This window comes from Drosophila albomicans, chromosome 2R, assembly GCF_009650485.2.
Source record: "Drosophila albomicans strain 15112-1751.03 chromosome 2R, ASM965048v2, whole genome shotgun sequence".
NCBI lineage: Eukaryota > Metazoa > Arthropoda > Insecta > Diptera > Drosophilidae > Drosophila > Drosophila albomicans.
Genome location: NC_047631.2, coordinates 28,840,012 through 28,855,815, shown reverse-complemented (window position 1 = coordinate 28,855,815; position 15,804 = coordinate 28,840,012). Strand labels below are relative to the sequence as shown.

Genomic DNA, 15,804 nt, shown 5'->3' with positions numbered 1-15,804 from the left:
TTATTATTGTCATTTACATTTCACATACTTCTCTTTCAGACTCAATTTTTCAAAGATTTTCTTTTAAAACTTTTTTTTTTAGAATTGTAAAACTTTTTTTTTTTTAGAATTGTAAAACGGAAAGAATTGATCTAAATATATGTATATATAATATATTTAAGATATACATTTTTTTAGGTTGTCTTTTGTTAAGAAGCAAAGTTTTACTGACTTTGTTATATTCAGCATTATTCAATTTTAATTCAGCAGTCGACAACTCAATTAACATCTAATCAAAAGTGGCAATTTTCCAAGCTATATTTACATTCAATTGCTTGTAAATTGGCTGCTTAGTTAATTGATTTGAACCATCAGAATGAGCTAAAATAGTAAAGCGATTAAATTGTAAAATTGACTTTTGAACCCGCGTTTTGCTTTTGCACTTTGACCTATATTTATTAAACTTTCCCTTTGTTGTTGTTGGCGGCAAAGGGGCGGTCTCTCATTGTTTTCTGAATAAATCATACGACGTGTGTGACACAAAACCGCTGAACAAACACGCCACCGCACAACACACACACACGCCCAGCAAGGCAGAAGAGACATTGTCAAACAAGGACTCTGTGTGCGTAGTGTAAGGTTGTCAGATGGTGGTGACCTGCTGTTTATCCTGTGCATCCCTTTGTCGTGTGCAGTTTGTCTGCTGACAGTTTTTCCTCTTGGCGGTACTCTGAAAAAAAAACACAACGTGGGAATATGGCTACAATAAGAAAAAATAACGTATACGCTGTGGTGTATCGCTATTTAAATTGTATTGAAGTCGCACAAGTTTCTAGTTGCTCATATGAAAGCATTTCAAAATGATAAGCTGCTTCTGAAGCTTCAGGATTGCTTTCGCTTTGTTGTCGCTTTCATTTTTCTTTTAATGAATTTCTTATAGTAAAAAAAAAACAACGTGAACCTGTTGTGGTTGAATGCTTGCTGCGTTGCGGCAAACTGATTCACTTAAGTTGTTCGCTTCGCAACCACTTTGTTTATTTCATTATTGCGCTAGTCAAAGTTTATAATGTTGGCTGGCAGGAAGTAGAAAACAATTTTCAAATATTTATGCTTGTAATTTGTATGTTGAGATTGGCTCTGGTTTCCCTATTTTCCATTCGTTTGTGCCTTTAGAGAGAGAGAGACGAGCTATCGAACTATGGCTATTTTTGTAGCGAGCAAATAAATTATTCAAGTGTGCATGTGAGTGCATATTTAAGCACTTAAGTGCCCCGAAGACCTGGACTTGGACTTGGACATAGCCATAGGGTTTGACAGGCGAATCACGTGCAACAGAGTTACAAATTCATTTTGGGGAGAGACACGAAAAACCAAAGCAAATGCCCAATTGATTACATCGAGTTGCTTGCTCCCGATTTGCCTTGATGCATTGACACAAAATCGATGTTTAGCAAATTAAACGTGCCACGTTCATAGAAGGCTAATTCATGTCATCAGTTAAAATACAAATTACATTATAAATATTTGACGAAGATATATTATTGCAATGACATTTACCCAAAAAGCACTTGTGTTGCAAATATTCAGCTAATATTTATTTTCATTAATTATTTAACAACATGTGCTGACGAAAATTCAATTAGCGCACTTAGAAGAGCTTAGTTGATGCGCATTGAATTTTCAATTTCAAACAAAGTAATACTGCGTTCTCTCTTCTGCTATATTATGATGATAATAAATTTGAATTAGATTTTTGAAATGCAGTAAACCATAATTAAAATCTTCCCGTTTTAAAAAATGTATATTTACTTGGGTTTTAAGAGAAATTTGCTGCAAAGTGCTTTCGAGTGTAGCAACCTGTATAAATAATAATAAGTTGGCACTAACTCAAATAATCTTTCCCCTCAGACGAACACACGCATTCATTTTTATCGCATTTTCACTTCGAGTTGTAAGTTGTGCGTTTTCTTTTTTTTTTTTTTTTGTTCATATTTTGTGCCTTGTTTCTCTATTTGAGCAGTTCTTCAGCATGAAGCCACTTGTCGCATATGTTTGGTGCTCCCCCCTTGGGAGGGGGTGGCCAATACCCAAAAAGGCAGCGAGCGCTCTTGAAGTGAGTGAGTCAGTCATCATATTGTACAGTGCCACATAGAATGATGTCGACAAGCACTTGACACCAACAAGTTACTCGTAGATACTTAATGTTCATATATGTCTGAGTGTGTGAGTGTGTGTGTGTGTGCATTTGTAGTCATGCTTAACGCTTATTTTATAGTAAGTAATATATGCGTCCTTTTGAGCAGAGCTTAAGGCATTGTAGGGCAGACAAGCGCAACGGAACTGCACACAAATGTTGACAAGACGACACACACAGGAAGAAGAACCAAGCGGTCACATAGGTACTCGAGGTGTGTGTCTATATTTGTGTGGCTTTTTAGTGTATGCTTTTAAGCAACACTTTCGTATTGATTGTGCCATGCTTAATACTCTTTCTGCGACATATAATATTTCCAGCGAGACCTTAACAACAAACTGGTTTACGGCACAGAGCTTGAGTCGCATTTCAGCTACTTAAGATGATGGCAAAAAAATGGTTTGCAAAGGCAGTTAAAGAACTGAATATGTTAAGTAGGGGAAAAAAGGGTTTCCGAACAAGTTGAAAATATTGGCATAGAACTTAATATGCTGAGGGTTGCAAACGAGTATCCACTTAGGAAAAAAAGGAAGTTCTCTATTTAAAATATTAAAAAGGGATTCAAGAAGAGTAACTTTAAGTACACTTCAATGATTGCTATTTTTTTAATTTAACTTTTCATAATAGTTTAAAGCTTAGCAAATAATATTCTTCTTTATGAAATATGAAATAAGAAAAACAATCAACTTCTATTTAAAATATTAAAAGGCATTTAAAAAGTGCACATTAAAGAACACGTCAATGATTGATTTTTATTTAACTTTTCAGATGAACAGTTTATTCTTATTTATAACATATAAAATATAAAAAAGAACTTTGCTATTTTAAATATTAAAAGGCTTTTAAACCGAGCAATTTAAAGTAAACTTCAATGTTTCCTTCTTTTCTAATTAAATTTTGAAAAGTATAAAACCTTTGCAAATATAATACTTATTTAGTTCGATAGCCTACAGCAAAATTGAAAACAAATTCAAAAAAACAGCTCAATTTCAAATTTAAATACATTTTTGTGCTCGATATTTTTGCAGCACTTGTAAAACATTTATGTTATATAGAAATGAACAAGTTTTATGTCATATAAAATCGATTTACTTATGAAAATAAAATTTTCTTGTCAATTTCACTTGGATAACTTGAAGCAAATAAACTATGGAAAAAGTGAGCTTTCGAAGAAAAGCAAGTAAGTTCAACTATGATTAGTTGGTTACATCAACTCGAATGGTTTTGCTTCAACGTTATGCTTATCATTCGATTCGATTGAAATTGAGCTGGTGTTGCACAAGGAAAACTGTTGTGTTTCCTGTTCACTTCGTCGTTTCGAACTGTTTTGTGTGTGTTTGTTGTGTATCGATGTCTTTATTTCATGTGCTTGTCAAGTGCTTTGGCGACACGTTGTGTTTTTCTTTTTAGTAGTAGTAGTTGTTGTTGTTGTTAAGTTTGCTGTGCACTTTGGCATTGCTTGTCAACACTGTCAACGCTTGCTTCCGGAGCTTTAGCATTGACCCTGCGTCTAATGGCAACATACGTCTAGGGTTCCTTTTCTTCTTCCTTCTCCTTCTGGTACTGCTGCTCTCTACATCCTCCTCATTCTCTTGCTATTTTTGTATTTGCACAGATTTTACTATGTTGATTCTTGCATACATATCTGACAATGACACTGAAATGTAAGCTCTGCTTTTTTTCCATACGTTTTGTTTATTCATGACGGCCGCTGGCAATTCGCATTGGTGGCATGCGGCATGTGGCGGCATTTGCCATTTGTGTGGCATGTGGGGAGAGGTGGACAAACGCTTTTTCCTTGTCCAACATGACGTATGTGCAATGTGCAATTTTAATATTCCCATAAAAAACAAAAACGATTTTAATCTGATATCCCGCTAAGCCGGATGATGTTAGAGGTTAGCGCTTTCCGTGTTCCTCTGCTAACGAAAATTGATTTGTGTGTTTCGAGTCAAATTCAATTACGACCAGCAGAGAACATTCTCTGGGTGTCATCTTCTGTCCACTGCCAGTGAAGCATTGTGTAAGCTGCCGCTCAAAATAACCATTGACAAGGCAATTAAGAGCTGGACGAGCATAACTTGAAAAAGGAAAAACTAAAAACTCTAGCTCGTAACATAGAAAATTGAGTGCATTTATTTGACGTCAATCGTCGTCGTCGTCGTCGTCACATGCGACGTATACGTAACGTCTGCGCTCACACGTCATTAAAAATTCAGCAAGTGTAAATTAAAAAGATGCTATGTAAGCAGCTCACTCAGTCTCTTGCTCAGTGCTTATCATGCGTTGCATGCGTGTGCATTTTTCATATTTTCAATAAGTTTTGCACGAAGCAGGAGAAGAACTTGCCTCACACACACACAGACGAGCAGAAAAGAAGACTGCCTTCAAATGCTTAATTACATTTGCACCACACGCAGCGAGTCTTTTTTGTGCATATGCGATGCGCATCCATCATCGTGTTGAGCCAGTGTAATAGTCATGAGGGACAGAAGAGATGAAGAAAAGACGCGGGCCGGCTGGCAGTCAGGATGTCAGTCAGCCTAAGCATCCAGTGACGCGTGTGTGGCGCGTTCGGTTGCCTTTTCAATTGATATCGCATGTCGTTGCCGTCGTCATCAGTCTGCTGTGTGGGAGGGCGGAGGGAGGCGCACACACAAAGGAGCATTTCCTGCGCGTAACTCTGTGTACGGGGGTTTTCAATTTTCAGGCACCTTTTTGTCGTCGTCGTCGTTGTTGTCGTTGTCGTAGGCACAAGCCAGTGTTAGACAACGTGAGAAGGAACACCGACAGCACTTCCGCTTTAAACGTGTGCGTGCTTGTGTCTCGATAAAACTGTGTTGGACTTTCTATGCATGTGTGTGTGTTATTTCCTTCTCCCTTCTACGCCGCCTTCGACGCCTTCGCACACTCATTGTGTAAGCTTTCTTTTGTCTGTATGTGTGTGTGCTCGCCACAGTTAAACTGTCATTGTCATTTAAATGTCTTTTGACTGTTGCTGCTGTCAGCGTGCTGCTTTTTTTCCACTCTCTTCCCTTCAGTTATTATTGTTGCCGCAACTTTGTACACACACACATACACACACATTGAGAGCATTAAATTGAAAAATATTTTCAGTCATAGTGGTCTGCTAAAGGGAATGTTACGTAGGTAGAACAACTCTCTACGCCTTCATAGTTTACTGATTATTTATAACTTTTTAATTAATTCTGTGGAACTATGAAACAGAGAGCGAGAGCCAGAGAACTGTTTAGAACTGGCATTCTAATTTTGTAGCAGTATTTTCCAACCTGTATTTACACAAAATTGATAATTACTCCATGAGCTGTCGCCCCATGCGGCGTATACTTGATATGCTTTCAACAGTAATGCAAACTTGAATGAAAAGTTTTTGGTTTTTATTTGAGTTTGACTTTAATAAATCATTTGATACATCTTTTTGTATTTCATTATTATTTGTCAGGTTTATTGACAGCATCGTAACAATCAATTATTTGTTATTATTATTGCATTATTTGTTATTACATACCAGTTTTAATTAATGCATTCGTTAAATTTGTTGGCCAACTATGTACAACACAAAAATGTAATAAATATTCGGCATTTTATTGCCATTAATTGAAATGCGGCATGCATGTCGTATACGTTATGTGTCAATAAATAATTTGTGTTGTTTGTTATGTTTGAATTTAATTAAATTTGCAGCTCTTTTTATGATTCTTCTTCTTTTTTTAAATTTTATTAAATGTTTATCCTTAGAATGTCAAATTTGTTTCTTTAATCTGTTTATTTTGTATTTACTTATTTTAGTGACTTTTATGAAGATTGACTTTAATCGTAAGAAAATGCCTTTTTATATATTTTCTTTGTAGTTTATGAATTATTTTAATTCACTTTCTTTTTTCTCGAATTGCATAAATGGTTGGAATACTCAATCCTTGTGCTGAACATTTATTTTGCTTTGATAAACTGTTTAGTTTTTATTTACTTATTTAATTGACTATCTCATGCATTTATTTAGCTAATAAAATTTTGGTTGGTTTTGTGCAATTTGCAACTTTAATTTGTTTATGTTTAGCACTTTGTTTGTATTTACCACAATTTATTGTCATTCTGCGTAAATCAGTTTGCATAAATGTTGATTATTTTAGAGGCTTCGAATACATTCACAAATATTGAAATTAGTACGCTGTATTTATTTATTAACTGTTGTATCGATAGCGGCTTTTTGGGTTGCAATTAAAAGTATTTTACGATAATTAAAATGTTGACCAAACAGTTGTCGCAGTTTGACTGGTGTTTTGGCATTGTAATTCACTTTTAATGGAAACTCAAACATTAACGTGTGCCACATCTGTGCGTTATCGCACATCATACATTAAACACACACACACACTCACACATTCTTATATTGTGTATTTGCATTGTATGGGTAGCTGAGTAACACCGAAACTAACTAACTAAATGCCATGTTTGCTGACGTCGACGATGGGAACGAGGACGACGGCGACGGCAACGAAGAGGATTTCTAACCACCGTTAGGGTACCACATCAATATTTGTATGGTTGCGCCACATGCTGCGGGTGTACTTTATGTATGTGTGACTGATTCCCTCTAACGTGCCTGAGTGTGTGTGTGTGTGGTGTGGCTTGTGCTTGTGGCAAGCGTGACGACGTGTCCAATATCGAACCAAATTCCCCGCACTCAACGAACTATTTATGGCTGCTGCTGTTGCGCTCTTTAGGTGTTCTTTTTATATTCTTAAAGGTGTAAGCTGTGCAACAGATTGCGATTATGACTTATACTACTTACTTGTGCATTAAGCCAAGCAAGTGTAAAATGCACTGATCCTTTGGCTGAGTGTGTTAGCTAGGTTAAGCCAGAAAGAATTCATAGTTCAGTTCTGCGGAGAATTTAATTCTAAGCTACAATTATAATAGATAAATATAATATATGAGTTATTTATACCCGCCATTAATATGATGAAATGGAAGTGTATATAATGTTATATACTAGGCAGATTAAGTCATCTTCGACCTAATAATTTTTTATAATTCCTGAAAATATGGTTTCGAACTGATAATCGTATTAGAAGTTATTCAAAAAATAATGTTATATTACAAACACCGGCTACAGATGTCGGGTCTTAATTTCTTTGGTTGACAATCTGGTATATAGTATATTGTACTCTATGGTATATTTTGAACATATTAATATATGTCTTGGTATACCAAATATACCGAAACAGTCTAATATTATGTTATATGCAAATACATAGCTGAGAATCGGTAATTATCGCTAAAATATACCAAATAGATGTGTTTATTTGTTTGTTAGGCAATTACTTTGGTTTATAATCTGGTATATTTTGTGTTCTAGAGTATATATTGAAAGTAGTAGTATATCGATATACTAAATAAATATACCAAATCGTTATCTATAGCATATTTTAATCTATGGTATATTTTAAACGTAGTAGTATTTCGGTATACCAAAACTAACATTTAAATATACTGAATATCTACATTTATATTGATTTATTTATGAATTTAAGTATAGTAACACACTGTGTTACTTTTATTGTAAATGAGTAGAGGGCAAGAGGTGAAGTGGAGCACACTTATCTGTAGCTTTCTCACTTGTGCTTATTGAACCTTGACTTTTGCGCAAATAACTAACAAACATGCTTTCCCGCTTGCTACATTTTTCCACAGAAAATAACTGGCAAAAACTGATTAATGAAGAGCAAAGTATAAAAATAACGAGCAGCGAGCAGTGAGCAGGCGAGGCAGGCAAAAGCTGGATACAAAAGCGCAACCGAAATCAAACCATTCGACTGCATGAAATCGCTTTCATTTTTGTGAACTTGCATTTGGCAGCAGCAAAGCGCACACACAGAGACACAGTGATAAAGAGCGGCAACGAGAGCAGAAAGCAAGCAGCCGTGTAGTATGTCAAGTGGACGCAGTGCACGCCTACCGCCCACGCCGACGCCCACGCAGAACGCCAACAACAAGCAGCAGCAGCATCATCGTGTGGCAGCAGCAGCAGGAGAACCCAACAGCAACAACATGATGCAATACAGCAGCAGCAATAATAGTAGTGCAACAACTGGTACAACGGCCAATGGTAGCGCAGCATCAAATGCCACATCACAAGTTGGTGGCCTGCAAATGCATGCCGGCATGGGCATGAACCTGAGCATGGCAAGCATTGGAAACATTGGCAACATGACAGCAGCATCCTCAGCTGGCATCGCTAACTACGGCCTTGGCACACTGTCATCGGGCGGCGTCAGTATTTCCACCAGCGATGCGGCCACGGAGAGTATACCGGGTGAGACTATCGATGTGTTGGGACCCGAATTGGCGGTGGCCACGTCGCAGGTGCTTGAGAATTTGTCGGAGAATGAGCGCAAGATGATAATTGAGGTGCTGAATCGTGATGAGTCGGTGCGGCAGCGTGATGCCACCAGGATAATGTGAGTAGAGTGCACACTTCTTTCAACTACAATGTAACTAGCTCTAATTATTGACTTACCTACCTGTATGTGTGGCAAGCAAGCCAGCAAGCCAGCATTGTGGCAAGCATATTGTCACATTTACGCTGCTGACTTTGTGCAAACTCAATTAAAACTCGCGCTATTTCCGAGCCAAGCAAAAACTTTTTCTTGCTTGCTTTTCTTTGATTTCGCTTTTTGTGTTCTTTACTTTTATTTTTTTGGCTGGCGGGGAAATGTAACTTTTGTAGCAAATAGAAAATGCTGTTGCACTTACCACACGTTGTTTTGTTGTTGTTGGTTAGAAGTTAGCCAAGTCCAAGTGAGTTGGCGTTGCACGTTTTGTGCATTTCGCTCACACACAGAACGTAAACGTAAAAAACCGCAGAATTTATGGCCACAAAATTTTCATGCGGTCGAATAGACGAGAACAGACCCAGGTGAATAGCGAGAGCGCGCTGCTCGCGGCATTTTCGGCGACAAATCACGCACATGGCGCACAATCCCAATCCCAGACTCAATCCCAATTCCAATCTGCAATCTTCTTGCAGCCAGGCAGGCAGCCAGGCAGTCAGGAGTGCTTAGTTTGGCAGTCGCATTAAATTGATATGCGCGCGAACAACAGGAAAAAAATTGTTTTCACTTCGTTTAAGCGGCTTTTGTTCAATACTGTACTTATGCCACTTGCAACTTAGTTCGCCATCTCAGCTGCCTCCCTCGAATGCTCGCCATTTTATGCTGAGCTTTTCTTTTGTGTGTGTGTGTGCGTGTATCTTTGCCAACTTTAAAGTGCTGGAGTTGCATTTGGTTGGCTTTTTTTTTTTTTGGACGTAAATTGAAATCAATTTTATTGTCTTTCTTTGTGTTTAGTTTTTATTGCTCTGTACTTTCTCCATTGCGTGACAATTATGGCCTTACGTGTTTTGGCTTTTAGCCCACCACACACATTATTTTTCTTTTAGGGTTGAATGACTGCACTCAACTTTTTTGGGGTTTCGGATTTCAGGATAATGATTACGCCAATCGATATAAAGAGAGAGACATATGTAACGCGTAATGCGTTATTGATTTCGTTTTTTGGTTGGGAGGGTTCGAAAATTCGAATTTGATTTCAGTCAGTGTCATAATATTCGACTAATAACATTGTTTATTACTTCGGTGCGGTTAATTGGATTCACAATTAGTTGATTTAGACAGTTAGCAACGCTTTACACGTTACAACCGATTTTTGCTTATGCTTGTCGGTTTATTTGATTACTATCTGTGTCTTTGATTGTCTGACAACTACAAAATGTTCTGCAATATTCAATTAATTGCATTAGAAATTGTGCCAAGAGAGCAGACAAATTTATCGGCTGTCATTTGAAACATTCTTAGAATTTCATGAGAGCATTTATTTTGTTTCTTAGAATTTATGCTGAAATGTTAGACAAATAATGCAAGAAATTGGTGTGGAAATTGCAGGTGAATGTGTTAGATGAGTTTTTGTGATAAATACAAATACAAATGAGTTTTGTTTAAGACGTATTTTATGAAATGTTTTTCTACAGTTCAACGCTTTTTGTGGCCATTGTTTAGCTGTTTTATCTGCTCGAAACAATTGAAAACATATTTAATTGTTCTTTAACGCATTTATTATGTGGAAAATACAATTTACTAGCTTCTTAGAAAGACTTTTTGTGATAATAAAATGAAGATCTGTGCTTAAGATTAGTATATAACAATTTTTTCTAAAGCTGCAGACTTTTGTTCGTACACTGTGCATCTGATTTATTTTCTTAAAACAAATGCAAAAATTTTCAAATATTCTTTAACTTTATTTAACACATTTCTTTACTAAAAAATACAAGCATTTATTTGCAAGTCATTTGCTGATAAATCAGAAAAAAGTTTAAGTTACAATTATGTGTGAAACCATTTATGTGATAAAAAAGAATTATCTAGGCTAAACTGCATTATACAAAGTTTTGCTAAAGCTTAACACTTTTTGTGTATCTTCTTTATCAGTCCAAAACGAATACGTTTTTATGATACAAAAAATGTTAAACAGTTTCTTTGTATAATTGTTCTTTATCTTTAACACATTTATTAAATGGAAAATACATTAGAGCTTAACTGAAACGACAATTGAAACTCTTTCTCTTAAAGTCCGTTGACAATAAAGACAGCTGTGACAAAGTTCTTCCTTGCTATTATTCGATTCGGTCAATAATTTATTGGCAGCCATTGCAAAGCTATTGCTGCGACTCATTGAAAATTCACTTAAAATGTATTTTTCGAGCATTAAATTGAAAGTCTTCGGGGTCGTATTTCTATGGGTGTTTGTGTGTTGAACATTGTATTGAGAAATAGGATACAATACAAACATTTAATGCAAGTTAATGCGTTGCGTGGCACAAAGGTCGACTGGTTTTTAGTGCCAACTCATAAAGATTTCTATTACAGCTCTCACACATACATACACACGAACACTGTTCAAATAATGTGCACATAAATCCTTTCCGTTCGCCTACGGGACGCTGATTTAGTTAGTTAAAATGTGGCCGCCTTTTGGGCGACTATTTCCTTCCCACTCTCGCTGATTGCTTAATCATGTTGTGTGACGGAAATGGCGATATTGAAAAACGCCACTGGAGCACTGGTGACCAGCTGTGAGAGGTGCCAAACTGTGGGCAGGAAATGATTGCCTTCATCAACGAGTCGCCGTTGGGTCACATGTAGCCATGACTACAACGTCGACGACGTCGTCTCTAGCTTCACCTTCCAATCTCTCTCTCTCTCTCTGTCTTCGTTTCACCCCAAACCACTCGACAACAAATGATGCTTTCATAATGACACTGGCCACACTGATTGGGCGAGTTGCCAGGAGCGAGCATTATATATATATATATATATGGAGAGAGATATATATATTGACTGGTGTATTGAGTAAAGCGGCAATAATGACGCCCGCCCACAAAAACACATTACAAACATGCTGAAGATGATGGATGAAAACGCGCAATGAACAACGTTGATTATGACGCCAACTCCTACTTAGATTCATTCCACAATTCCGAGCGTAATTCGTATGGATGTCTGTTGCCAGAGCTAGCTAGTGAGCGAATCATTAAAATACTTTGCCATTTCATTATCGTCATTGGCAATCATTGCCCTTCTCTCGCCAGTAACATAAAGCTGTCGTTAAGTAAAAGTAATTAATTTTGCAGCCGGTTTAATGTCCTTTCGACTTGTAAGCAAGCTGTTGTGCCCACTGATTTTTTTCCTCTGCAATCTAACCGGGAAAATAGCAACAACAACAACAGCGTCATCAAATGCTCAACTTCAAGCAGTTCAGTAGTTAAATTTATAGTGTGTAGAAACATTAACAGCCAAATAACAGCATATGTATGGCATATAAACTTGCACTATGTTTATGATCGCTTTGAGGACACATAAATAACTACTAGTAGTGTGAGTGGGTGATAATGTTAGCTAACAAGTTTCCTTATAACGAAATTAAATTCATGCGAATTTCAAGCATTAAGAAAACAAATATGTAGTTCTTTTAAAATACTACAATGATTTTCCTCAACCATTTTGACTAAATATATAATAGTTGTTGAAATAGAATCTTGTCTAATTTGAAATATGTTAAGGCCATATCTCCGAGTAGTATATGAGTCAAGTTGCATTGATAAATTTGCCAAAATGAGAGATTATTTTGACTTTGAATTGCCGGATTGATAGAAAGTAGTTAATCTCGAACACAATCATTATCAAAATTGAAGAAGATATGTAAGTATTATAATCAAATTTAATAAGTAAATGTGATAAGTTTAGTTTTTAAAGTATTACTTGTGGTCAGATCCCAACATTTCAATAAATGCTTAGGGGTTATATAGAAGTTAAAGCTGTGCCAAGTTTCATTAAGAAAGCTGTTAGAAATGAAGGCGTTGTTTTGTTATAAGCAGGGACAAAAGCAAAGACAAAGACTACATTCAGATACGATCAATATCATAAAGAGTCAATAATTTAAGATGATTTTGCTCCCAAATAATACAATAGTGTGATCCCATCATTTCGTTTTATGTGAAGGTTAGAACAATTATATAATATATGCCTCTGCCAAGTTGACAACCTTGCAGAAATGAGTAGGTAATTTGCTTTTAAAGCTAAACAGTTGGAGTCCAGATTCTACCTAGATCCCTATCAGCAAACACACAGATTTCTGAATTCATTACTTAATGCAAAGTCTGCCTAAAGACAAGCCTAATTCGGCAGTGCTTTAATTTCGGTAGCCAAATTAAAGTGGAGCTAAGGCACTTGAGATGTGATGCCAACGCGCACACGCGACACTTTATTAAATGTCGCAATGTAACCTGGCAACGCAATTAACGTGCTAATCTGAAGCATGTGGCAGGCACATAACGAACATTGTATCTCAGTGAGTGAGTGCGGCAGTGTGTGTGTGTGGCACGTTGAGTTGAGCTGGCAACGGGAAATCTGAGATCCTTCGATTCATATTTTCTGTATGTGCAATGCGCACAAACAAAAAGTCGAAATGCAAGTGACTTTTGATGGTCACAAACTCGGTTGCAGACTCTTAATGAGCTTGTAACAAACTTAACTCATTTCCGGCTGCATATTCAGTGCGTACCTATGGATATTTCCCTCTCCTCGACCATCGCAATGTTTATCAAAGCTCTTGACTAAATTAAATTTAATGGCGTGCCACGTTCGTCTTTCTTTCCGTCGTTTTATTCTTTCTATGCCAAAGAACTTCATTAAGTGTCTCAGTCTATCATCTTCAGCGTCTACTGCAACACTGTCTGTGCTGTGTTTGATGATGTGCCACTTTGTTGTAACTGCACAGAGAGATAGAGATAGAGAGAGAGAAAGAGACCTGCCACAAGCACGAGGAGCAACAAAAACAAGGTGAAGGTTTCATTTAGTGTAGTTTTTGCTTCTACTTTGCTTTAGTCGACTGCGGCTTTTGCTTTTCTGCTTTGCAAATTTCACTTGCTAATGCTTTTGATTACTTTTAATTACAATTTGGCTGCTAGGCTACGCTGCCCAACGGTCGGTAGGTTGCTCTCCCTTCTCCCCCGTTTCCTTCTGCTTGATACAGGTTTCATTTATATTTTTCGTGAAGTGTGTGTGTGTGTGTGTGAGTTCATCAACAGAGTTTTTGTGCAGTCAGCTGTTATTTAAGCCGGGTCTTAAAAACGCGTCGCAATGCCTTGTTTTGTACTGAGAACTTTTTTTATTCTTTTTGCTTTTTCGGCCATCATCCAGCTTAATTGGTCGCTTAACACCCACGCCAGCTCATTAGCTGACTGTGCGGTCTACACAAGACGCCCGAAAAACACCTGCACACAAATGCCCTCTTGACACTGTTTGCTTTGATTTCCTTTTTTGAATGTGTCCCTTTGGCTGCCAGTCACACAATCTACTACACAGCAGCATCAGCAGCAGGCATAACAAGCTTAATGACTTTAACACGCAGCGCCTGAAAGCATGCAATAAAATTTTAAATTATTATGCGAGAATATCTGCTGTTAATTAAGACCACACAAAAACATTTGTGTCTGTGTGTGTTCACCCACGCATGCCGACAGCGATTGAAGGCAAACCTCATGAATTGATTTGCCAAAGGCTTGTTTGACTACGTTGTGAGTGATACTCGTAAATACCGCATTGTTATTGTCACATTGCATGTTGTTATTGTTGGCTGCAATCTGACCAATTATTTAATGCGCTTTTCAAATATTGTTCAACAATTATGTTATTTGCTGACGCTTGATGATATGTCATCTGCCATTTAATAGCCACACTTTAAATACCGCAAAAACAACATAAAACCAGAGTACTTTGTGAAAATTCACACGATAAAATACAGTTTTTCAATTGAGAGAAGTTCTTAGACTTTGAAATGCTCTGCGATGAAGATGAGCAAATAATTTAATAAAGTTTATGTATTTCAATGAAGCAATATATATAGTACTGCAATGAATAATTGCATTAAGCGAATTTATCTTTCAGAAATACCTTTTTTTTAATTTTATTTTTATTTTTCTTCTTTTTTTAATATCTGGCTTAGTAAATGGTTTAAAGTAGATAGGAAATATTAATACTGAAGTAAAAATCTTAAGAGAATAGATCTGAAAGAGATAGAAATTAGGATTTTTTGCTGTTGAAAAGTATTAATATGAATTTGAATTGCATTTGCTGTAAGTTCTCTATTTCTGCTTTAAATTATTTCAGTCTGATATTAAGAAATAAAAATAGTAACACAATAATTTAATTAAGCGAATATATCTCAATGAAATAATTCGATTACTGGCCTTGAGTTATTTCCGTACTTAATTTCGTTGGTTGGAATTAAGCAATTTGCGGTTGTTGTATTTTTTCACTATATAGTAACTTTTTATAGTTATTAACATGTGATGCCAATGCCACGATTTTTATTTAAAAATCTCCATTGTGGTCAAAACACTCATTCCGTAGAAATACCTAAAAAACTCGGTAGTGTATTGAAAAATGTGAAAAATAATTCAGTTTGGGAAACATCATTTTTTGCTTTTCACGCGAAAAGAACCTTAGACTCAAAGACGACAAGAAGAAGTAGCAGGCAGCAGGGACTGAAGCAGCAGGCGCAGCAGTGGCAAAGTGTATTTACAACAATGCGATGCGACTCGACTTTCTCATGAGTGCATAATTAAAATGATAGCAAACCGGGCGACGTCGCGTTCATCGTTCGCGTTCTGTTTAATGATAATGTGAGAAGGGCGCCTCTCAGGTAACAGGTAGCAAGCAGCTCAGCTGAGCGAAGTCAAAGCGAAGTCAGACCACAGACAACACTCAAAGCAAAGTGAGAGAGTGGAGAGCGAAGAGAGAGAAAGAGCGATCGTTACGTTCTCTCCCTCTCTTGTGGTTGAAGTTCAACCTGTTGCTTTCAATCGAGCGCTGTTTCAATCGAGTGGCGCCGTTAAATCTCGGCGATTGACTCAGAGCTCAGTCAACGAACGCGTCTCGAGTTAAGCGGACGTCGCTACGCTGTCGACGGTGTCTCGCTCTTATATCTTTAAGTGTCGGAGTGTAAACGTGTGTGTGTGTGAGAGAGATGAGATTGCCGGTTTGAGATTTTTT

General features: G+C 37.0%; 1 protein-coding gene across 2 annotated transcripts in view; it reads left to right on the top strand.

Moving 5' to 3' along the window:
- Window positions 1-8,110: 8,110 nt before the first annotated feature.
- LOC117575628 (serine-rich adhesin for platelets) overlaps window positions 8,111-15,804 on the top strand; it is a 70,884-nt gene continuing 63,190 nt past the window's right edge. For both annotated transcript variants that reach the window (XM_052007809.1, XM_052007808.1), the window contains exon 1: window positions 8,111-8,655. In XM_052007809.1, the coding sequence (XP_051863769.1) occupies window positions 8,126-8,655 (530 nt within the window). In that variant the 5' untranslated portion in view covers window positions 8,111-8,125. The remainder of the gene's footprint in view (window positions 8,656-15,804) is intronic.